This window comes from Tinamus guttatus, unplaced genomic scaffold (assembly GCF_059628265.1).
Source record: "Tinamus guttatus ecotype Peru unplaced genomic scaffold, ASM5962826v1 Tinamus_guttatus_pri_ptg000472l, whole genome shotgun sequence".
Lineage (NCBI taxonomy): Eukaryota > Metazoa > Chordata > Aves > Tinamiformes > Tinamidae > Tinamus > Tinamus guttatus.
In genome coordinates, this window is record NW_028289006.1 from 3,975,152 (window position 1) to 3,999,376 (window position 24,225).

The 24,225-nt window shown below is 40.5% G+C and overlaps 1 protein-coding gene across 3 annotated transcripts; it reads right to left on the reverse strand.

Moving 5' to 3' along the window:
* Positions 1-702: 702 nt before the first annotated feature.
* On the reverse strand, positions 703-20,807 carry TMPO (thymopoietin). Of its 3 annotated transcripts, XM_088532930.1 has the most exons (9): positions 20,507-20,804; positions 11,996-12,122; positions 10,429-10,587; positions 9,219-9,319; positions 5,808-5,927; positions 5,610-5,705; positions 5,020-5,130; positions 3,674-3,768; positions 703-2,497 (listed from the first exon to the last, which is right to left on the reverse strand). In XM_088532930.1, the coding sequence occupies exons 1-9, from the start codon at positions 20,750-20,752 to the stop codon at positions 2,206-2,208; spliced, it is 1,347 nt and encodes a 448-aa protein (XP_088389056.1). In that variant the 5' UTR covers positions 20,753-20,804; the 3' UTR covers positions 703-2,205. The 3 variants fall into 3 exon arrangements, with proteins under 3 accessions (XP_088389056.1, XP_088389057.1, XP_088389058.1); XM_088532931.1 differs by lacking the exons at positions 5,610-5,705; positions 5,808-5,927 and having other exon boundaries at positions 20,507-20,805; XM_088532932.1 differs by lacking the exons at positions 5,020-5,130; positions 5,610-5,705; positions 5,808-5,927 and having other exon boundaries at positions 20,507-20,807.
* Between the last annotated feature and the right edge of the window lie 3,418 nt (positions 20,808-24,225).

A 24,225-nucleotide genomic window follows, 5' to 3' on the forward strand; every position in this document is an offset into this window, starting at 1 on the left:
GTTTGAGCCGCTTCAGGACACTTGATAAAGCCACACTGTTAGGGGAAAGACATTACTCTCAGGTCTATCTCCCAACATTAAATGATTCAAGCAGAAGCATCTCTCTGTCTCTGTGCGTGCAATTACACTATCTTCCAACTACAACTGAAGTTTATGTAGATTTCCTTGAGCAGTTATGTGGAAAAGTTTTTACCTTGCATGAAGTAACACTGAAGTTGAGAAGTTCCTGTAGGATACTCTCCAAAACAGTGCATAAATTAATGATGACATTGAATTGCAGTGTAATATTTTTGTTTTAAGATGCTAAATACTTTCTATGACTTCCTTCAGGAATATTATTTCATGTAACTAAAAAAAAAAGAAAAATACACATATTAATAAATATAGCAATGGAAATTAAGATGAAAATAAAGTCTTAAGCACAGAAAAATCTAATGAAGACTTCTCTTCCCCACTCAAAAAAGAGACTGGACATACATTAAAGGTGCGAGTATTGTATTTTCCCCCAATGAGCTTTAAGTACGAGTTGCTTCTTTTTGTGTTCTGTTAAACTATCAGATTCTCCCTCCATTATGTTAGACATTAACAAAGTCTAACATTAACATAATAGCCAGTAGTAGCATAAAAAGACACCACTGATCCACAGTTGTTTGCTTTTACTGTTTTTCAGCAAAGCATTTATTTTAATAAGGAAAACCCACACACACTGATATCACTTTTATTTTTCTGCATTTTGACAACAAAAGTGAATGTCATTACAGTTTTCTATAGGATGGACACAAATTTTAGCTACTTCGATTACTCAAAAGACAGGTTTAAGAGAGGAAAAAAATCTTAACAGAAAGAAAAACTACTGCTTTGCTACCAGTTACCGACTCTATCCCAAAGCTCACAGAAAGAAAAGCTTTTCCCCATGGCTACGGTCTAAGCATTTATGTTTTACCTATAGCAAAAAGGTATAGACTACATTAACTAAAGTCCTCAGCTTTTCATAAGTAGCACTTTAAGAGTAAAAAGAGAATTATTGCAATTTTGTACTAAGCCATGAGACCAAATATCTGTATGCTACAGACCTAAGCACATCAAAATGTATACATTCATGTGAAGTTGTTGCTTATCACTCTTCATTGGTAGTAGTGAAGTCAGCTGCTCATTCAACTAATTACACAATGTAGAGTATTTCAGCATGCTTCCACTGAGATAAACATTCAACTGCATGAAAGAGTAGTAAATCTCACCTTAAAAGATGAAACTGTAGCAAAAAATGCAGCAATGCCCTCTTCATATAAGGATAAGACTTCATATGGAATTTCCACGCTTTGAGAAATACCTCTCTACATGAATATTTAAAGATAGTAATATAAAGCTGTGATGGAAATACCTTGCTTTTAAACAAAAACTGCTAAATTTGGAATTTAGAGTTACTCAAACCACCTTGACCCCAAAAGTATTTTAGTAGCAAATTATATTTGATGCAAATTTTATTTTCCACACATATTGCTAATAAATAAGTTCCTCTAAGACATGTTGCCAATTAGTTTTCAACTCCTACACTATAAGTACTAAAATGAAGTGATACACTAAAAAAAAGTTACGCTTAAACAGAGTTACTAATATGATGCTAAGACTTTCACAGAAATGCAAACAAGTTTACAGTTACATTTACTAAAAAATTACAGTAATCTACAGAAAAGGTTATCACTGTACTCTCCCTACATGCTAAAAGATCAAATGCAGTCATACTGTTACTGCAAAAATGTATTTCCCTTTATTACCTGTGTTAAAATCCTCCTCCACTATAATCTATAGAGACAGAAGTACAACCTCTTTTCTGTACAAAGAAAAAGCTTAAAAAAGGGACACAGCTTCACATTTTACTACAATTTTGCCCTTCTCAGCTTCAAAGTTTTTGCAAAAACAAATATACAATTTTTCAAGAATGAATTTTTAAGGATGTCCACATTAAAAAAATAAAGCCTACAAAAAGTTCAAGATCTAAAAAATGTTACTCTGATGGCAAAGTGATCTCCTACTAGTCCAAAGTCCAGTTACTGATGTCCATTCATATTATCTTGCTTCATTTATTCAATTTACTGGGTTCCAATCACATTATCTGGGGGTAGTCCTTGGGCCGATGAGAGGGCAGGAGAGTTGTGTACAATTAAAAATAGGAGATCGAACCGGGCGTGCCTTTCTGAAAGATACTCATTTGGCACCTTCCCCAGAGGGAGGATTCAGATATTTAGAGAAAGGATTTCCTTGATTTGTTTCCATAGATTGGTAGATTGAAAACAAGAAGAGCGAAACAACAACAGCGAGAAGAATTTTTATCCACAGGGGAATGGAGCGTTCTTTTACTGGTGGCTTCTCCGCCTTGATGTCTGTTGTGGTACCATATTTTGGAACATACTTTGAAGAGAAACTTTCCTCCATTCTGAAGTCACTGGGCTCTATAGGCCGGCTAGCAGCTCCTTTGATGGGTCTACGGCAGCTAGCACTGTTAATAAAAAAAATATAATTAATTGCAAATGTAAGGGAGCAAGCTAAGCTTTATAGGAAAATTTTAGTGCTGCCACTCCCAGCAACTGGAGTACATGAAACACATTTCATAACAACTTATCAGTTGTAATGGCATACATGCTGAAGTTAATGATTTAGTGCCCACCATCCCCTTTCACTCTTCTTCCCCCCAGAAAAGAAAAAACAAACACACCACATCCAAAAGATGTCCCAAACCCTACCATCTTTGAAGTCTTATGTGCCAGCTTACTTCATCCTGTCCACATATTCACTGAATCATGAATGGAGATAAACTCTAGAAGTATTTTCATCTGTCTGCATTTTTACTCATTATATACCTAGTCATTCAGGGATTTCTAAGCTGGTTTATATTAGCCTAAGCCCTTAAAAACACTTACCAGTAATTAAGTCAATATGCAAACTCAAAGACAAAGTGGTAAGTATTAAGAATTCCTTTTAAGTTGCTTTGTCCTTATGCGCAAAGGACACATACAAAGAGTGCCACATATACAAGAGTGGCATAGATTTACCTACTGATAAATCCAAAACAAGAGAAAACAAGAGAAAAATCCAAGTGGGGAGAAGATACTACACAGAAGCTGGTTCCAAACTTTCTTATACTTACAGAATTGCAGATTACACTGAAATGAAAAGCCAACTGGCATGTCAGAAATGACTGAGATTTGATTTCTCATTGTCTATCCCGTTGGAAACTTTATCCTCATATGTTCTTACTAGTGATAAGTCAAGGTTTTGTGAAAAAAGTTACAGTAGAAAAATGCTTAATTACCCGTGGGATTGGAAGGTGAATGCTGTTTCATTTATGTTTAAGTACAAAGGTGTAAAGAACAGCAGCCCTTCCTAAGTGCTGCCCTTACTGACATTAAGTAGTCCTTAACTGCCATAGGACTATTAAACAGAGGTACTTGAGAAACCTTTGACTTCTGAAGAACCTGAAATCTATGCTGGAAGATGTTTCCTTAATCCAAGAGTTAGTCTAACATTAAAAAAACTTAAATATTGTGAAGAAAACCTCTTCCCATTCAAATTACTAGAAAGTAAGTTAAGAGGAGCCCTTCCTAGCCTAAACAGGTTTACAAGAACTTATTAACAAATAATTCCTCCGCCCAACCCCAATAAGTCTCAGTAATACCTAATTCCTGTAGGTGTTGATACTTCATAAGGGAACAATTCCTTAAGAATATCCCTCTCTACTTGTTTTTCTTCTGTATGAGTTGTCTCCAGCACCTAGAAAAACAAGAAGTTATAGGGCTAAGCAATTTAAAACAATACATTCCTGCATAGCTATCTGTAACCTCAACCAGGTGCATTTTTTAAGGAAAAATGACGGTCACCCAGTGACATTTAAGAAGCTTGTTTCATGGGTTTTAAAAGTGGGTTTAACTATTGCCACTAGCATCTGCCTGGTCGCTTTTGGTATCATAATGCATTCAGTACTCTCCTCAGTTTCCTTTAAGATAAAAGAGTTTTTTGCATATATAATGAACACATCTGACAGCCAGTGATCTAGATGATCAAAACAACTTAACCATCATGGCTGTGTTGTCATCACAGGACTGTTTGTGGCACCAACATGATTAAAAACACTGATGGCAGTCTGCCTCTTCTTGCTGTAAGAAACAATGCTGCAGTAAAACACTAACTGAAGAGACTCACGCAACGTGAAGTAGCAGAACACCAGGTTTTCCCCATGCACTTTCTCTGACATTTAAGTCAGAACTGCAGGTGCTTTTTAAATGAAGTAGCCCATTTTATAAAACAGAAAGATCCGGTAGTAAAGTAGCCTTCTCAAGTGTTAATGCGATTTCTATCTTTCATAACTATGTGAAACAATGAACTCCATCTAAATTAGACCAAGAATGATTTTGCATAATTTCAAAATATTACAGTATTGCAAATATATATTTTTTATTACTTGTAAGTGGTTTTGACAATTTTCTAGGGGAAAAAATCATTTCGAAAGCTTAAAGAAATATTCTACTTTCTCAATAACTGACAGGAACCTACTTGCATGCTTTTTAAATTCAGGCTTTTCATGTAAAATAGTCCTGCTATTCGATTTCCTAAATTAAGACAAATTACAGTTCTTCAGGATAGGCTGTTTTACAAGAGCAAAACCATATAACCCAGTTCTGCTGTCAGAGCTACTAAAACAATTTAAAAGCAAATGTGACATTCTGTATGGAAAAGAGAGCAGCACAAGCAGACACAACACTCCAAAACATACTTGGCTTTAAAAAAAAAAAAAAAAAAAAGGCAAGATTTTTTCCCCTTTGCAAGTTATAAAATCTGGAAGAGGAAGATAAAATAAGTTTACATTCTCCATTTATGTTATATGATAGTATAGTTCAGTTTGACTAGCATGTCACTCAGGCAAGGACACCCTCCACCCCTTCTCTTCTGGTCAGTAAACACATACACGAGAGCCTCATTCACAAAGAGTAAGCAATAGCAATCTATGTTTTAGAGTTTATTTACTTCAGCTGTCATCAGTGGTTTCTTTGGTGTTCTTCTGGGCATGTCTGAGAACTCACTGATTGATAGTGTAGGAGCTGCATGCTTGAAATTTCCGGACACCCTATTGACAACCTGCCGAGATTCAAAATTTTTCAAACTCAGAATTAGCCAAAATACAAGATGGGGAGGGGAGGTGGGAGGGGGGAAGGAGGGAGAAGAACCAAACAATAATACCTTTATGTGCATTGAATATATGCATGTTAGGAGTTAACTCACAAAGGTTATGCAACAGGTATCAAAATAAGCATAATAAGCACACTGCTTGGCATTCCAAGTAGTTTTTTAATCCCTTTAGAAATGCAAAAAACTGTTTAGTTCACAAGAAAACCAAGCTTAAAAGCAGATATTCTGCACATAAATAAATGAAAAGATCTAAGCTTTTACAATAGTTCTCCTCAACCCTTAAAAGACACTCGATGGGACCTAGGTGCCCACTAATGAATATAAGAGTGTTTTAAAGAAATTGTTTAACAGAATGATTCTGTCAGTAAACATAAACTACAAGAGAATATCATTTGCATACTTAAAGTATATTTACTAAGCATATTTACTAGGGTCTCGTTGCTTGCCGTCAGTACAGTTTCAGCTATGGGAGTACTCTCTGATATTACAGCATCATCTACAGGCAAATGTGCTATAGCGTCCACCTGTTTGTTTAAAAAACAGAAGAAAACAATTGAGTAAAAAATTGCCACTGGGACCTAGTAGTGAGGGGAGGAGGGAAGGGTCTATTATAAGCCTCTCATCACCCTTTTCCTTGGTGTTCTTCTCGACACTCTTGTAGACTCCCTAGAAAATGCCTGCAGAGGTCCACTTTTGGAAGATCCACTTGTCCAGACAGTCTCAGTAACTCCATCTTGAGAATAGGTCTAGTCAAGCATCAAACACATTATCAAACACATGAAAGCCAAGTCTCAACATCCAATACCCATAACCAAAAGCCAAGTAGCATGCATATTGCAGAAGCAGTGTGTCTACAATCCAAAAAAACACCTTGGATTCTAGTACATTCAGTAATGTATAGACCACTAGATCAGTATTGTTGAGCGCAACACTTATCTTGAAAGCATTATTTTCCTCAAAAAAGAGCATATAATGCACTATCATAAAAACAGAACTGACAATCTGCTCATAGTAGCAGAGTGGAAGAGCTTGTTTTCTTGAGTACTGTACATGTCAACTTTCAGTCACATTACATCACCTGTCTACAGACAAAAAAAATAAGTCTATAAGCACATGCTAAAAGCATCATCACAATTCTCAATCCAGATAAGAGTGTCTTTTCACAAGTAGAGATAGGAATGGTTTAGACACAACCAACTGCATTTCAACAGGACCTAATTTCCAGCCAGCTTGATGGGGGGAAGGAGTAGACACTTAACTTGCATACATGTTCTAGTCTTAAAAGTATAATCTTAACTCTGTCTGGAAATAAATTTCATTTCATTGTGGGGGTTTTCAAGTGGTCAGTCTGAAACAGGTTAAACTGTGAAATGTGAATGAATGAAGCATCTGACAGTGCCTTGTTTTGAGTTCCCTACTTGTATCTCCAAATTACTCTGACTAAACCAGAAGGTGAGCAACTTTTAAGATTCCATATACATGTTCCATATGGTAGCTACTACCTACCCAGCAGAGGGAGCACAAGTGTTTTGCTTTGCTTTCAGGTCACTGAAATGACCTACTTTAGCTATCATCTACTACTTCTGTTCCATGCTTTCATCAGGTGTACGCCACAGAACATTTCAACATTTGTATTTCATTTATATTTCAAAGTGGCCCAGCTATCCAAGTAGCCATAAAAACAAGAAAATGGGAATATAGCACATCTAGAATGGCACTCTACAAAGTCTCCATAGGAGGAAGTACATCTACATTGCAGGACTTTTTAGCATTTAAGTGGTCTAGCTGTCCTCTTTCCCCAGTGCCATCCATCATGAGACCTTAACCTCATTGTTTTGCTCTCTAAGTCCATATCTATGCAAACAATTTGGAAGGGACCTTCAAATACAGTTTTCACTCCAACGTTTCCAGTTCACTGTGAGGTGGCAACTAATGCACTAACAGCTGAGCTCACATTCATCCAGCCCTCTTGCTACCTGACTGATAAGACTCACACAACTGTCCAGCATCCCAAGTCCCTGCACAACAGTCTGTTTAAAGCCTTTCTATTTGCACTCCTAAGAGAAAGAGCACCAATCTTAATCAGTGCCAAATCTATAGTTAAGAATCAGGTGACATGGACAGAATCCTTTCAGCTCTGCGTGTCTGGACTAAGAATAATGCTGTAAAGAGCCTAGAAGCAGCATGCTGGTCTGCTCGTACCACAGTATCAACAAACTCAGCCCCAGTGCTTGTCAGAGCCTTACAGCCTTTCAGCCGGACCACACAGTGAATGGGGGTAGATGCAACTCTAAAAAAAAGTAGTCACCTGACAAGATATAGGTGTCACGTTAATATCCAACTTCAGACACACACACGCACAATTATCTTTCACTCATCTTTCTCCTTTCATCTCAGCAAAATATACAGCTATTTATTTTAGCGCATTTGTTACATGAAAACATGAGTTCTGTGCTTCCTAGAGTCTATGCAGTTGTAAAACTGCACAGTAATCAGGTTGGTTTTGCAAACTGGGGAGTTCCTGAAGAATCTGACTCTGTAAAGATCTTATTTGAGAGTAAACTGATACTCCTTTAACCACTTGTGTATTACATTTGCAATGTTTCAGAGCTTACATGTTCTAATTACATGTAAAAGGTTGCAAGAGAAAACAGAATAACACTGTTATTACAATAAAATTGGTTAATAAAAATTGACTACTGCACTGATTGAACACTGACCACTTCAAAATGCCACAGGGGGCACAGGGAGGAGCACGGGTAGAAGGAATAGCTGTAATGATCTAGGTATATTCCAAAGAATTAAGAAACTTAATTTATTGATGGCCAAATTAAAACACCTCCACCATACTGAAGCTGACAGGAGCTTCTAGATGAATGGCAATTTAGAAAAACACAATTCTTAGACTATATCCTAAGGTTCAGATGCCCATTATAAAGACTACCTTGCATGGAAGTTGCTCAATAAGAATATATTCCATGTTCTATGAACCATACCATTTGATAGAAGTGAAATCAGTTCAGTTTGCAGTCCTAAGAATCCAATTAAAAATGAACAGAAATCTTCCATAACTTTGTTTTATTCCTCAAGCTCAGAGCAGGATGCTGCCAGCTTTAAGAGACATTCATAGCATGTGCATGCTTGTGCACACACATACCCTCTAAGAAGGAAAGATCTAGCATTATTTGTCACTGCTTTGTAGTATGATAAGTTGTGGAAATGCCTCAAACTATTAACAGATCAGATTTTAAAACCCTCTAAAATGTTTTCTAGGCAAGCCCATAATGCAGCACAATTTCACAATTTATTGGTCAGACTGAACAATACTGTAACGATATCAGTAATCTAACTGGGCCATAGGCTATTTAGTGACACTGTCACATAAGGACAGATCAACTAATTCCAATATTCAGTCAGCACTTCCAGTAATTAAGGTGCTTCTGCAAGATTCCTCCTTCAAGAGGACAAGGGAACTAATAACACTGTATTTAAGTTAAGGACAAAGAGTGAGACTTGAAAAGATTGCTTTTTACATGCAAACTGTTCAACAACTTAAAGTCTGCTCCAAGTACCACTGCTACCAGTATGCTTGGGGATGAAGGGCACAGTTGGGAAAGGGAGAGACACCTATTTTTTTTTCCAGTCTTCCTTTGAGAAACTGTTACTTTTGCTGAATTTACTTGTTTACAGATACACAGCAAGGACATCCATTCTCTTGACTTAAGCTGCCAGGTTTCCAAAACTTAACTGTTAAGTTTCCCTAGAGTTTCCCAGTAAGAGCTACTGCAGAAGCTAGCAAACCACACAGCTTTCAACATTCAGAATAATGGTCTGCTATCATACAAGCAACATTAGACAAAAAGTAGCTATAGAGTTAGTTCACTTTTTTCTTCATGCTGTTATTAAAGCAAGCTTTCTAAAAAACACTTGCTACCAAGAGCACAGTCCACTTAATCAAATTTGGTTATATCAAAAGGTGATTAGTGAGTATAGCTGCGGTTAGTAGCTATTCTAGAAAGCCACTACAACAAACATACCTGGTTGTGTTCAACAACTCTTCTCTGTTTGAGCCCTACTGGAGCTTTTGTCTTGGCTTTTAGTGGTTCTCTCTTCTCAAGCCTCAGCTCAGTCTTTGGATCTGGGAACAAAGAAAACCACCATTACTTTGACAGTTGAAGACACCAAAATAATTCAAGAACCTGCTTGTCTTTTTACCCCAAGCTTTCATGTAATCATGTAACCTACAATATTACTGGTGGTTGTGTTAACGTAAACCAACCTGTACACTTTGATAGAATTCATTAAGAGCCAACATTACTTTGCTATGGAAAAATGTTTACAAAAAGTGAAATACAAGTGAGTTCCACTGAACAGGCAAGAATAAATCTTCTGTATAATCTAAAAATAAATAAATAAATAAAATACTTAAATATACTAGTTTTGATAAAAACACACACATTGACAAGTTTTGACTAATTCGGAAGTTAAATTTAGAAATTGTTATGAAGTTGTAATTTACTTTAAAAGGGCCATTATACTGTTTCATTTTGGTAATGGGACTGAAAGCTTCCAACTCATATCAAGATTTTCAGCTTTATTTCCTTCCAACATAGGTACTTTCAAATAAAACTCCTTTTTGAATCAAAGGAAGAGCAAGTGGTCATCAGTCATATTACCAGTAAGATGATGTATTATCCATCACACCCTTTTAAACTCTAATACATTACACCAAGAGATTTAAACTTTAGTTATTAAGGACTCTTCGCTTCTTAAGCACACAGGTATATAGAACCTGCTGTCCTACAAAAAAAACTCTCCCTCTATCCCCAACTTTTCAGTACTTTAAACATGCGTAAAAAAAAAATTCAAAACAAAGTTTCGGACAAGCGCAAATATAAAAAGCAGATTAAGTACTGAAATTCCTATTCTTACTTTAACTTTTCCTGTCCCATGTCCAGGGAAGTATTTGACAAAACACACACACACAAAAAAGACAGACATACACAAAAACATCTACATTTCAAATCTATACTCTTCCCCCCGCCCCATACACAAACCCCAAAACACCCAATCTCAAACCAAGTCCAAAAAGAATATAGCATAAAAGAGTTAAGTCCTGCACAAAATAAATTTTATTCATTTTTAGTGTCAGACTGTGCCTCTAGATTTTAGAATTTCTTCTGCTGCAACTACTGTTGATATAACGGAACATTTGGAGCTCACATTTGAGCTCCACCTCAGCCTTACCTTCCTCATTGTCACTGTACTGGTCAGAATCGTTATTTCCATTCTGCCTGGTGTTCTCAGCAGATGAGGTGACTGTGGGGAGAGGCACAGCAGACTTCAGCTCTGGACCATGTTCCATCAGCTTCAACAGCTTCTTCTCATAAAGTTTCCTGGTAGTAGCTGCAAAGAGGAAGGATATACACTAAAGCTACATACTGAAGACATGGCTTCCTGACTTAACTACTAAATCTTTGGAATCTGCAAGAGTCAGCACATATGCTATGTTTTCAGGCAGATTCCACTGGAATCCTGGAATTACTTTCTACCCCCTTACCTAACATCTACCCGTTTTGACTTTTTACTCCCTCCCACCCTCATAGTTTGACCTTTGCCACATTAGCAAATTCAGTCCAACAAGCAGAGTTTGTGCAAGTGAGCAAAAACAGAACAGCAACTAGCTGTTACATTGCTCCACTTGGGCTAATGGAACACTTAAGACTAGAAGGCACTTAAGTCTAGTCTAGCACATAATTCCATGTCAGGACTAATCTGGCAAACTTTTGCAGAAGTCACTGATATCTGAATTGTTAGCTACAAAGAAGTTTAACTGTATTTGAAATCTTCCAAGAGGAAACTCCTTTTAAGAAAGTGGCAGTATCTCACAAGATAGACTATACCCTGTAAGAACTCACTTCTAATGATCTCAAAATTTGGGGATCTTTCCAGTAAACGGTATAGGTGTTTGAAATTTTCAGGCATCTTATTCAAATGCTATCCAGCAGAAGCTGGCAGAATGAGAAGTCCTACAAATAATACTTCATGTTAGCTGTTCCTGTAAGTCTGACTCTAGATAATCTATCATAATACTCCAGACTGCACCCCTGGCTCAGTATGTGAAATACACTCCACAAAAGGATCAGCATGCTACAGGAAGCCTTCATCTGCCAAAGAACTGTGAAATCAAGGCACAAATGTAGTATAAAATCTAAGAGATTAGGAGCTCTGATCCCACATCACAAGGTGAGTGCCTAAAACGAGAGCCTAAGCTGGATACAGGGCTTCTCCCTAGCTCACCTGGTGACGTTAGCTACAACACAAGATGGGGCACAAGACTGAGGGGTCGTAAAGATTAAGGAAAGCAAAACATTACTGCACAGTGCAGTAAGGAGCACTCTAAGAATTTTCCCAATCTTCTCAATTCTATTATGTTATTAGATGAAATGTATTCAGGCCCCAGATCTCAAACTCTGTATCAGAAGGCCATATTACTCCAGAACTGAACTTCAGTAGTTACCCAACTTCAGAACAGAGGTTGGGACATGTCCAGCTGGCACAGAACACAAAAGGAACAAACTGAACTTGCCTACACAGCACTGCTTCAAGTCTTTTCTATGTAAGAAGTCCAGTGAAAAATATATATATATATATAAATGGAAAACAAAATTGCCACAGCTTTGGTACTAAGCTTAATAAGCAGTCCTATCAGAGAAGCTCAGAGTACTCAGAGCTGAAGTTTAGAGATATATAAAACATAAAATATACACATACAATATATCTACATACACTATTGCTAGTTCAGTTGACCTACCTACAATTGGGCCAGGATTTATCCCATATTTCATAAGTTGCTCTTGAAGATCTTCATTGCTGAGCTCCGTTACATCGAGGTTATCCCTCTCCTCTGGCCGGGGTTTGTCCGTTTTCTTCGTGGCTTTCTGTATGGGAGGAAAAAAACCTGATTCTAGTTAATTCAGAACACATACGTCTCTTCCGAGATCACAGCAAGGAATCAAAGTCCTAACCGTAACAGAAGGAAAACTACATTCTCCCCCTGCTATACCGCGGTAAAGCCCATGTGAAGCACTTCAATATTGTGCTCTAATAAACAAATGTGCACACGTTTCATAATTCTAAAATGAAACACCCATTACAAGCCTCCTTGTACCAAAGGTCTTACCCTGTCCTATGTTTAAATTTAAACTTTAAGAATGTGACATGACAGGATTTCTTTCCTACAGTTGGAGAGCTAAGGCTTTGGAAATTTCTTTAGAAATTTTCTGGACTACACCTGAAATCCAAACAAAGAATCATGCCTGTACTCTAAGACAGTAAGGACAAATCCCTTGCCACAGCTGCCAAGTTTGACACCAGGTAAACACTTCTTTGAAAGACCAGAAGGGCTTGCCATTACTACTCTAAATTATAAAATATGTTCCATTTGCATTTCTTCTTCTACAACCTAGTAGGTCAACACTTCTTCCTCCTACACTATTTAATACTATTTAATGGTATCCACATCCTCACAGAGTTCCCAGTTCCCTCTCTTACCCTACTGTCTCTTTGCAAGATTCTGCGTAACTACAGATGGGATACAGGAAAGACAGCTAAAATCATCCTCAATTACACACAATCCTGCCTGACTGCTCAGGCCACTGCTACTGTAGCTCTGCAGATCCTAAACCCAACTGGCAGCACTACCAGAACAGTTGGCAATGCACCACCATCACCTACAGATTGTCATCAACATGATCTGCCAAGATACTATTCCTGAATTAGCAGTTTCCGCTATATCCAAGCGGAATGATCATAACATTTGCTCAACTTCGGAAGCCTTTTCTACTCAATAGACATTTCACAGCTCCAAGGTCTGCAAGAGAATGAGAAGACAGAAGGAATATGCTTAGCAAACTGCTTGCTCACAGCTAAGAACAATTTTGATATAGACATGACTTATTTCAAAGCAGTATCTCACCGCCGTAGGATATGAATGGATACAAAGGCATACATCTAACTACACTTCAGCTTGGGTGCCCAGAAAAGCTGGTAGGAAAAAAGCTACTTACTGAAGATACTTACAGTTTCAAACACAGGTGACAGTCCCTCACTTCTAACATTTTTTACCTGGTTCTTTTTTAAGCAATAAAAGATCACCAGAAGACTGGCTAATATGAGTCAACAGTAGTTAGCTACAGTGACAGGTCAATATTTAATTACAGTGTAAAGCTGGTCTCATCTTGAATCCTTGATATTTTAAAGTTAAACAAGGATTATACAAAGCTCTCAAAAGTGGCTATTATATAGATCGAATAAAATAGATTTTCCTTAACTTCTGGACTGAGAAGAGCCCAGTACAATGTACTTTAAAATGTGCTGTTGAAAAGCAACAAAAAAATCTGTAGAAATTCATGCTACTTGTTAATGAAACAGACTCCAAGTCGTCGAAAGAAAAGGATATGATGAGTAAAGTGTCTTATTTGCTAGTCATCTATTCTATTGCTTTATCACAGGAAGCTAATCAGTTTTTGAAAAAACTGAAACCAGGTATCTAATACATAACAACCCATAAACCCATAGCTACAGAAGACTTTTACACTGTACTTATTTTTGGATGTATAGGTCAGATTTAAGATAACCCACGTTAACCCATTGATTACCTGTGGGACCTTCTACTTTTGCACACCTGCCGTCCTTGAAGTTCAAGCAAATGACTTCATCTGTGCAAGTAATAAGCAATTAAACACTCACTGGAGCACAGGTTGAATGTCTAGTAGCTTAAAGAAAGAAGAAATTAATATCTTGGTTGTGGTAATGACAGCATGAAGCTCTGGAACTACACTAGCATAATAGTAGGGACTCTTTAAACTATAATGCACTACCTCACTTAGTGTGTCATCACAGCTTCTCCACAGGACTACACTGTGAAACACATTAGAGACCTGGTTTAAAATTAATCTTTGCAAATTAAGACAAAAACAACCATTTTTGGTCTAGTCAATGCAGAACAAGGATCACTTCTGCAGCTAAAGTTGTCTTACTGTGCTGCAGAGGAGCACCACAATTGCTTATTGTGGTGCAGAGCATTTAAAATTGTAGTGAATGGTGGCATTTGCCAAATAAAGTGGTATAGCTCATTACTTATCCTCTAAGCTGACAGATATTCCTCAACACTATCCCCAGACCAGTAAGTCCCTATCTGAATATCTTGCAATCTCACTCAGAAATAGCAGCATAAACATATTTTTTTTTCCATATTCCCATAGTCATTGACATTTGCTGGAAACCAGGAGATTAAAGAGAATCTGCATACTTAACACTTCAGAAAGATCTGTTCATACCACATAGGTGGCAGTTTCACAGCAACATCTGTCAGGTTTAGTTTCGGACAGCTACAACCCAATCTTTCAAGCCAATATTGAACTGAATTATAAGCACGGGCGTCCCATGGAGCATTCTCAGTTCTAAAGCAATAGGAAACCAAAACCACAGAAGAAGCTCACCACAAACATGGAGAGCTGACATGGCTCCACTGCAAAAAAAGCTTTCACCTCTCACTAACTGAGGAGGAGGAGAAAATGCAAGTCATGAGAACCCACACCTAGAAGCCATTCTTCACCTCTCCTCTTTGATCTGCCTGCTGAATGGGAATCTAAAAGCCACAGACCAAGTTGGGACAGACTTTCTGCTATGTTTACTAGCTCAGCACTACTCTAAACACAAACAGAACTCAGGCAACATACTGAAGAAGCCATTAAGAATTAAATGGAAGAGCTAGGCAACATCATACAAAAAAAAAAAAATTCTAAACCCAACAGTTGAACAGCACCTATGTTAGGATATTTGAGGGCTTTAATCCTAAACAGGTGCAGCTGCATTACTAGCAGCAAATAACCTCATTCAGAGGAAGAGTAAAGAAGCCCTGAGCCTAAGACAGGCTAAGAAAGCACAAATTGTGTCAACAGAAAGCACTTCAGATCTCTAGTTTGTACAGTGTCAACAAATACCTGTATTTCTATAATGGCAAGGAAAGGGACAAGGAATTACATGACTTAAGTATCAATAATAAACTTATACTTCGAAATACAGGGTCCGTATTCCACCTGCATTTTTTACTCTCTCATAACACTAGAATTCTCAGCAGGGGAATTGTCTTTATCAAGCCTGCTGAACCTTCTGACCTCAAATGCTTAGAAAAAAAGCTAATCACAAAAGCTACATAACAGACAAAATAAACGTTAAAAAAAAGCATAATTCAGAGATGCTAGTACTTTTCATCCTCAATTACCAAATTCATTTTAACGTTCTCCGAGTGCCTGACTTATAATTTCCAGTCCCTCTCCCACCCACCCCAAATTATATTTTATCCAGTGAAGTGAATGTATCTGTATCTGCTCTGTGAATGCTGCGCATCTATGAGAGGTGAAGAGTTGTTTCCAAAGAATTTGATGAAACAGTGAAAATTCAAAACAAAAAGCAAAACGAGGAACCAAACTAACAGATGGTGCTGTGGTTCAGTCAACCAAATGCTGACACGGAGATCTGGCTTGTGCATGTGTCCTTGCTGAGCAGCTGACAGGCAGTGCTAGACTAAACTACTACAACAGGACATTTGGGTCTGCTTTATTAGAACATGACTGCTATTATACCAGCACATTAATAAGGAGCACTGCAAGTTCAAGAATCTAGAACTGCAGGAAGTCTGACATTGCAGCGAAAAGTTCTGCCACACAAAAGTTGTCCTGAGACAAGAATTACTCAGTCACCTCACTCCACAAAGGTGTTAAACTACGTTCCACATTGTTTAAACAGCTGACCATAATTAAAAGAGGCAACCACACAGCTCACACTGAATCAATTCTCTTCCTTTATTGAGTAACACACTTTTTATATTCTTTGTTTTACATTCTCTCACCTATCTTAGCATCCAGTTTTACCTTCTGCACACTCGATCTTCATAAGCCTCCAGTTTTACTATTACCTTCCCTCCTCCAACAGTGAAGAGGTTGAGATCATACAGTTACAGTAGCTACAGATATCACTACTATTATACTACTCTGACCACAAAAAGCTGAGGCTAGTTTTTCCTGTTTACTTTACTGTTTGATTTTAAAAGTCATCTTTAGTTGTTATGTCTCTTCTATAAAGTTTCAAATAACCCTTTCAATTCCAGGGGTCTTAATGACACTTTCAAGAGGAGAAATGAGACCACCTTGATGGATCACTTCCAAATCATGACTCTAAAAGTCCAACATATCACTTACTTTTGGAAGAATCTTTCCTGAAAAAGTATATGAAATGCACTGATAAGCTGGATCATATGAAAGCATTTTGAGCAACAGCATGAAAATGATGCTCTTTTTGGTGTATTCTTTAAAACAATGCTTTTAAAGAGGAAAAGTGTCCTTCCATAATTTTCCTTTGAGTTATTCATCCTGAACTCACGAAGCTGGCACTCTAGGCAGTATTACCAGGACAAGGGCCAACTAAGCAAGCAGAATTTGAAAAGACTGGATTAGACTACTCTCCTTGAAGATGCTGTTGAAACAGTGAGAATCTTAGAAATTTTTTTTGGTCATTGAGACAACTAATATCATATCTGAGCATGTCAGCATATAGGAAAGCATCCACATTTGAAAAGACAATCTCAAATACTTCAATACTCTCAAAAACATATTTGGAATAACATTTAATTTTACCTTAAGTTACATAACTTAGAATGCTGTCAACTGTCTCATGCTGATCAGTCTGTACCTCTTATGTAAGAGGAGACCTTTTGTATTTCTTGTTAATTCATACTACAAAGCAACTAGCATGTTATATCATACTGCAAAACAAAGTTTGAGTTTCAGAGGGGATAGATAGGATATACCAATATTTCGAAGTTTTTTGTTGTTGTTGTTTGTTTGTTTTTAAGGATTTCGGGTGGCCAAAAATACTAAAAAATACTAAACACTGACTGAAGAGGCTGCGGTTCCAAAGCATGACACTTGGGGACCTGAAACCAGTATCTCAACAGGATCAAAACCCCTTTAAAGTCTTATCTGCTCATACCTGCACATTAGTCATCTGTACATACTACATCAGAACATAACCTTAGAAGGTCACTGTTAGCCCAAACAGATAGAAATTAAACACAAATAGCACCACTATGGACGCATGACACTTGCAGTCATACCACAATACAAGAACTTTTCATCACTGGGACATTGTTTTCATTTGTCTCGAGAATGATAGGCTGGATGCAGAACTGACAGAATTGTGCTGGAACAGTGAAGTACTTAAAAGACCCACCCATTTATGGCAAAAGAAGAAAAGTTAATGATTTTTTTCTTTTGTCTCACTGCTACACAAATTTCATTTGAGGAAAATCTGCCTGTAATTGCATTATCAAATGCCCTGAATTGAAACAGAGTGCACCTTAAACTGTCTACACTTGTCATGTCAATGATTGCAGCAATGTCAAAACAGTAACTTTTAGCATCAAGGGACCCAGTTAAGGGAGCCTTAGCTCCCTTTCAGGTGCTGCAACACAAGCGCATTCAAACAAGAGAAATAAGCTGACAGGGATATAGCACTTCAAGAAGAGGCAAGAGCAAACAGGCGAACGGGACAAACTCTCACTTCCTTCCCTCGGCGCTCACGGGTCAGCCCAGGGCTCCCGTGACGCTCCGGCCCCGGCCCCGGCGCGGCTGGAGCCGCCGCTGCCCCCGGGGAGCGGGGCCGGCCCCGCGGCGCCCCCTGGCGGCAGCGGCCGCCGCACGCGGCGCTTCGCTCCGCTCCGCTCCCGCCGGGGACCGAGGGAGGCGCCGGCCTCGCCTGGCCCGGGAGCACCCGCCTGTCCCCGTGTCCACGGTCCTGGGCTGGCACGGCTAAGGAACGAGCACGAAGTCCCGAAGAAATGATGGAGTCTGTCTCGTGCAGCTCTTTACTCACAGATGAGCAAACAATTTAGTCATCTCTCTGCCCCAAGAGCGGTTGTGACCCTTTTCTACCTCTCCTTCTCTGCACCAGGCACCCATCGCAAATAATGAGGGCTGATCCTTCTCTCCTGGGATTTTAAACGAGCACACGGAATTAAGCTATGTCCAAAGGGACACCAGGAGTGGCAGAAAGCAGTGGGCCAGAGCCATCTGAAATGGAAAACCGCACAAGCACGCTTCCAAATGCTTTTACAAGTTAATACTAGCCTTGATTGAGTCATCTTCAAGAGACTCTGGCAATTTTCAAAGAGCATTCAAATTTAAGAGTGATATGGGAATTACAGAACAGAGCAGATCTATTAATTTACAAAAAAAAAAAAAAAAAAAAAAAAGCAACCCACAGAAGATTTTGGGTTGTCAACACCAAAAATATTTGATTAAATATTTGACCGCCTAAAAATATTGAGGCAGCTGGTTGCATTTTCCTCTCAATATACACAAGCTAGTACTATCATTTTTCAGTTATGAATGTAGCATACGGAAAAAAAATGAAGCTAATAAAGCAGTGCACTTTTGTTAGTCACATCTTAGCCTAAAAACAAAGCAATGCTACTATGCCTATACAAGTTACAAAGCAGTTTACTTTCACTTGTACCCACTGCAGACTGTTTTTTGATCTTAAAAAAAAAAAACACCATAAAACAAGTACAAAAAACAAACAGAACAACAAAACACACACACAGAGCAGTGCAAAACCCATTTTCCTTTCCCTATATATTCCTATTTACCTCTTACAAAGGTTTAAACAGAGACAAGAGAGAGCAACCAGTCATCCCAACTCCCTTATTTTGCCTCTATACCAGAACCACACTCCTGCGCATGCCAGGCCTCCTTCACATACCCCTACCTTGCAAGCATTTTGGGGGCACACCACTCCCGAGGCCTGTGCTTTACTCTTTTAGCAAGTCCAAGAAGGGCTGTTATGCCAGAAGGCACTAACAGGTACAACAGCTAATCACGCTACAAGCAGGTTCAGAAGGGCCTGTGCTGCCTACAGTCGAGCTCGAGGCGGGCAAGAGAGGGAGACAAGAGAAGCCAAAGCCACCAAAAGCCAACTCTGCTACTACAATATACTCAGTTTTGCAAAAAGGAGCACTGCTCAAGGGCTGATACCCAGCATTAGCACAACTAGCACAGAGCCTTGCAGACATTATCAACAGAAGTGTAAGAGTACCACCCATTCTATAAACAATAACAAGTCACCTATAATTAAGCACTTGGGAAAAGCCAAGTCCAGGGACTTCAGAAGGCAAGACAAGCTCAAATTCAAGCCTTCCCTTTTACTTGAGAGCATTTAAATTGCAACAGGTTGACCCCTGAGTTAAAGCAGTATCTAGTCCACAGTAAGTTTTCTCCAGTGAATATCACTAACATTAGAATTAGGCACATATTTAAAAGACACAAGTAATTTGGCTTAAAACCTCTTCCTCTTTTAGTTACAGTTTTCAGTTTCTTAAAACCTGGACAGTTCCTAAATTAGTACAGCGGAGGCATGATTTTTTTTAAAAAAAAGTCTGATCTTTTGTATGCTCTTTACAGATAAGCTTTCAAAGATTTTTCTTTCAAAGAAAAGTTTTCAATACGAATTATAAGTCTCATAGCTGTACAAAGTTTTGCATGAGTCAGTATACAGCTCTGGATTATGAAGCGATTGCTTTTTAATACGTGTAAGTTTACAGTGTATTTTTAAAAAATACACAAACTTTTTTAAATCGAGTAATGTAAGTGCCATGAGCTGCCCCTTTTTTCCTTGCACATGTGCTAGTAGAAAGCCTAGCAGAGAAAGTTACAGCCAGCCAACTGAAGCCTTGCAGTAGAGGCATTTGCTATGAAACACGTGCTCAGAGGCATGAGAGAGCCAACTATATTAAGCAGACACTCTTTATACCCGAGCACCCGCTTCACTACCCCAAGAAAACAAGCGCTTCCACCACGGCCTCCCGCTCCCGTCCGGGGGAGGCTTCTACACGGCGCGGGGGTTGCTCCAGTGCAGCCGAGCAGGCTCGGGGGCGGCTTCTGCCACCGCTGGAGGCGAAGCCTCCCGCCCGGCTCCCCTCGCACTTTTGTCCTTCCAGCCCCTCTTTTAAGCACTGAGATCCTCGGCCCAACGGAGCCGGGGGCGCCCCCCGCCCGGGGACCTCCCGCCCGGCTCCGGAGCCGCCACGCGGGGCGGGAGGGGACGCGGCGCCGGGGAGAAGCTGCAGCCGGGTCGCGCTAGGGAGGGAACCCGGTGCCACGGGCGGCCCCGCTTCGCCCCCAGACCCCCCCGAGAGGCGGCGGCAGCGGCGGGAGGGCGGGCCGGGCCCGGCGCGAAAAGGGAGGGAAGCGGCGGCCGCGCTCACCCGTGCGGCGGCGGCGGGGGCGGCGCGGCCGCGGCCGCCCACGGGCGTGGGCTCGCGCTCCTCGTCGCTGGAGAAGTCGGGCTGCGCGGCGGCGGGCGCGTTGCGCGCCGTGAGGTGCTGCAGGTAGAGCTGCACGTAGACGTCCTTGCGCTGCTCGCCGCCCGGCAGGCTCACGTTGTTGGCGATGAGCTCGCTCTTCAGCCTCTCCTTGGTCAGCACCGACGGGTCCGCCAGGAACTCGGGCATCGTCGCGGCCGCCCGCAGCGGCGCCAACAAAGCGCGGGCGGGAGGAGCGGGAAGCGCTCGCCTGGCCCGCGCAGCGGCCCCGCTCCGCGCCGAGCGCTCCGGCAACAAGGCGCGCCCCGATTGGCGGGCAGGAGCACGAAGCGGCCGCACGATTGGCTGCCGCGTAGAGAGGGGGCGCGCGCGCGGGCCCGCTCGGCGTTAGTGCTTTGCGCGGGGGGGACGCGCAGCGCAGTTTAAATTCGGCGCAGGCGGGAGCCGCGCGGGGTGGTGCTGCCATCTCCGCTCCCGCCCCCGAGCGCCTCCTCGGGGCAGCAGCGGGGCCGGGGAAAGGGGGTCCGGCTCCGCACGGGGCAGGGAGGAGGGCGAGGACGACATGGCGCGGTGCCCGCGAGCCGCCGGTGGCGCTGGCCGCGCCTCGGGCAGCGGCTGCCCCGGCGCGATCGGCTTACGGCGCTGGTCTCGTGCTTGCCCCGGCGACCGCCTTGCAGAGAGGCGCGCAAGCGGCTTTCCCTCGGCAAACAGGCTCCCCGTTACCCCTGACGACGCTAGCGGGCTCCCCTTTGCCCCTAACGGTGCTGACGGGTTCCCTCTTACCCCTAACGACTTTAACGGGTTCCCCGTTACCCCTTAGCTTCGCTATGTGGGAGAGGAAACACGACAGGAAAGCGCTAGCGAGTCCCTCAGTGAAACCGCTGCGCTTGGGAGAGATATGATGTTGAAAAAACTGCTGGAATCCCTTCAAACACACCGAAAAACGCAAAAGGCGCCTAACTGCTGCATGAAGCTGACTAGGAAATGTCACCAGGGCCTCTGCCCGCTGAGGAGGCGGTAGCACGGAACGGTAAGGCTGCAAAACGGCGAGGACAGGCGAGTCAAAACTCGCTGCCTTTCCGTAGCGCTCGTGGGAGCGCATGCTGCTGCAAACCTGTGATAAATTCTTTGCTATGGGGGTTAGAATTTAGCTCTTACGTTTGTGCAAACTGTTTTGCAATATCGCGGCTCAGAAGAACTGAAATGTGAGTTTGTTTGAATTTGCCCATAAAATAGGGATGTGAAACCACATGGGTAGTGGTAGCGCCCACTCCTTAAAGTCCCCAAAGGAGAGCGGGCTTAAATTGCCACTGAGGGAAAAAGAACTTCCCCTGGTTTTGGTTCGTTCACTCACCGGCAGCCATCGTTGTCGTTCGGGTTTCGCTAGCCGTTGCTGGCGTCTCGGACAGATGAAGCTGGGGGTCATTTTTGTGGAAGGGAATTTGCAGAGAAGCAGGGACCCACCCACAGAAAGTCTGATGCTGATGGTTAATTAGTGTAGTTTAAGAAAGCGATGTACAAGTGATACAAGTGATTAGCTTGGGGAATTTAATTTACTTTGTAGCACAAGTCATGGTACACCATGGTTATTTTTTACCTTCTTAATAATATATACCTAAAACGAAGAAATAATTGAGTTCTTACTATTCTATGTACTTTATCTGTTCAGTTTCTTAGATAATGAGCCTGAACTGTGGGTAGAAGCATTTTCATTCTATTAGTAGTGTACACAGAACAAATGCTACTATGCCAATATATTTCGACTACTATGACTTTTTTTTAAGTCCAAATGGAACAAGTTAGATGTTTGTTTATTTTTAGAAAACAGATTTTTCTCCGCTATGAGTATTTGCATCCAGTTGCAGACTAACACAGAGCATGCTTCAGAGAGGCAGTAGAGATTCTTCAACTATCACACCATTCTAGAACAAAAAATCTCCATTGATTTTGGGTCACAGATGTTTTAAAGCAATGTAAAGGGGAACTGGACCTGGGAAATTTTGCCAAAGTTAGCAGTGAAAGTGCAATCCAAACAGTTGGTTTAACAACCCCACAGGCAACAGATCATTCTGCACTTCAGGCCAGAAGCCCTTTTTTTTCTGCTGCTGCTTCTTAGTGGAGTTCAGCTGCTGTTGGCAATTCATTGTACAGTTCAGAATATGCAATACAGTTGGTGCTCACTTTTATTATGAATGACCCTCAGCAGAGGAAGGAATGGAAAATGTTGATCTTCAGGTTACTTGACACCTTTCAATCTGAGTATTTTGATGGTGAGCCCGCTTTTAATGCTTTTAGCCTAACATTAAAAAATGCAGTAAGATGCAATGACTACAGAGTTACACTCTCAGTAAAACTGGTTCAAAATAAATAGAAGGTTTAATTGGTTTTATGTTGGATCTGTATTTTGTCCTTTTAGAGTAGGACAAGGCTGTTTTGGAAGAATAAAGTCATCAGAAACTCAGCATCATATGCTTTGGCTGATTGTTCAAAATAATTACTGATTATGGAAACACTGCCTCAGGTTAACATCACTTACAGTTCATATTTATGTTCCTTTTATGTTTTGAAAGTTATTTCCTCAAGCATAGAGACAGGTATTATTTTTGAATGATTTCCTTAGTTATATTGTTAAATGTGTATTGATGTTCCTCGCTTGCATGGACACTGGCCCTTGCTGGCATACTGTTAGGTGCTTCCAAAGTGACTTAAGCTTAAGTGGGTGATAAGCACTTGTTTCCTTCTCATGGAAAGTTACGTTATATTACACTTTACTGATCTGAATTGGAATAATATTAGATTTCTGTGAAGTAGGGTCCATAACATTTCTTAGAAAAAAAAAAATGGCCTTTTATCCCTGGATGGTATAAAGTTGTTATAACCAGCTCTACACTTTATTTTTTTTTGCTCTGAGAGCAACAGGTATTCTCCAGAGAAGGTAAAGCCAGGAAAAGTAGTAGGAGAGGTAGCCAAAATGTGTACCTACATTAGGATTAACGCTGGAAAGTGCATATCTGCAGCTATCTCCACGATTAAATCTCAATACCTTTGAGTATCTCCCCTTTTCTTGTTTCCTTTGAATGAAAGCCAGTTTGTTGTTGTTGATGTTTTTTAGCATATGATAGCAGCCAGAGAGAAAAAATGTTCTCTCATTATAAACTAGCTCAAAAGATCTTTCTAATGTTCTTTCAAAAAAAAAGAAAAGAAAAGAAACTCTAAGTAACCTGTATGCTGCTTAGCTGACTTGCATCTAAAGGGTTGAAATACAAAACTATTGCTTTGTGAAACATTTTGGTGCCTTAAATGTGTATGCCTAACCTCAAAATCTGATTTTCAAAGGCTGGAACGCCTGCTTCTACCTGAGAAACCTGTAGTCAGGCATGACCTGTCAGTATAAATGCACATGACAAAAAGGTGTAGGAGAAAAGGGAAAATTAGAAGTGCAAGGCTTTGACTATTTTCAGCGGCTGAAAATTTACTTCAAGCTTGCCTAAAAATGTGAAATATGCTGAAAGCAAAAGCCAAAAATACTTCTTATGTAGGACCCTCCCAAATGTCTGGAATTTTTTAGCTTTGCTGAGTGTGAGAAAGAGGTTTTCAGTCATGCAGACTTTTTTGATATGAAAGGACTGAATACCTTCTAAAATATCACAGGATTTCAGCTG

What these genes read in the sequence shown, in the direction of transcription:
- TMPO (XM_088532930.1), bottom strand. Translation starts at nt 20,752, where the DNA reads ATGCCCGAGTTCCTGGCGGACCCGTCGGTGCTGACCAAGGAGAGGCTG. An exon ending in CCCCCGCCGCCGCCGCACGG is followed by an intron (nt 12,123 to 20,506) that starts GTGAGCGCGGCC and finishes CCTCCCATACAG; the next exon opens with AAAGCCACGAAGAAAACGGA. An exon ending in AACCACTGATGACAGCTGAA is followed by an intron (nt 3,769 to 5,019) that starts GTAAATAAACTC and finishes TTGTTTTTCTAG; the next exon opens with GTGCTGGAGACAACTCATAC.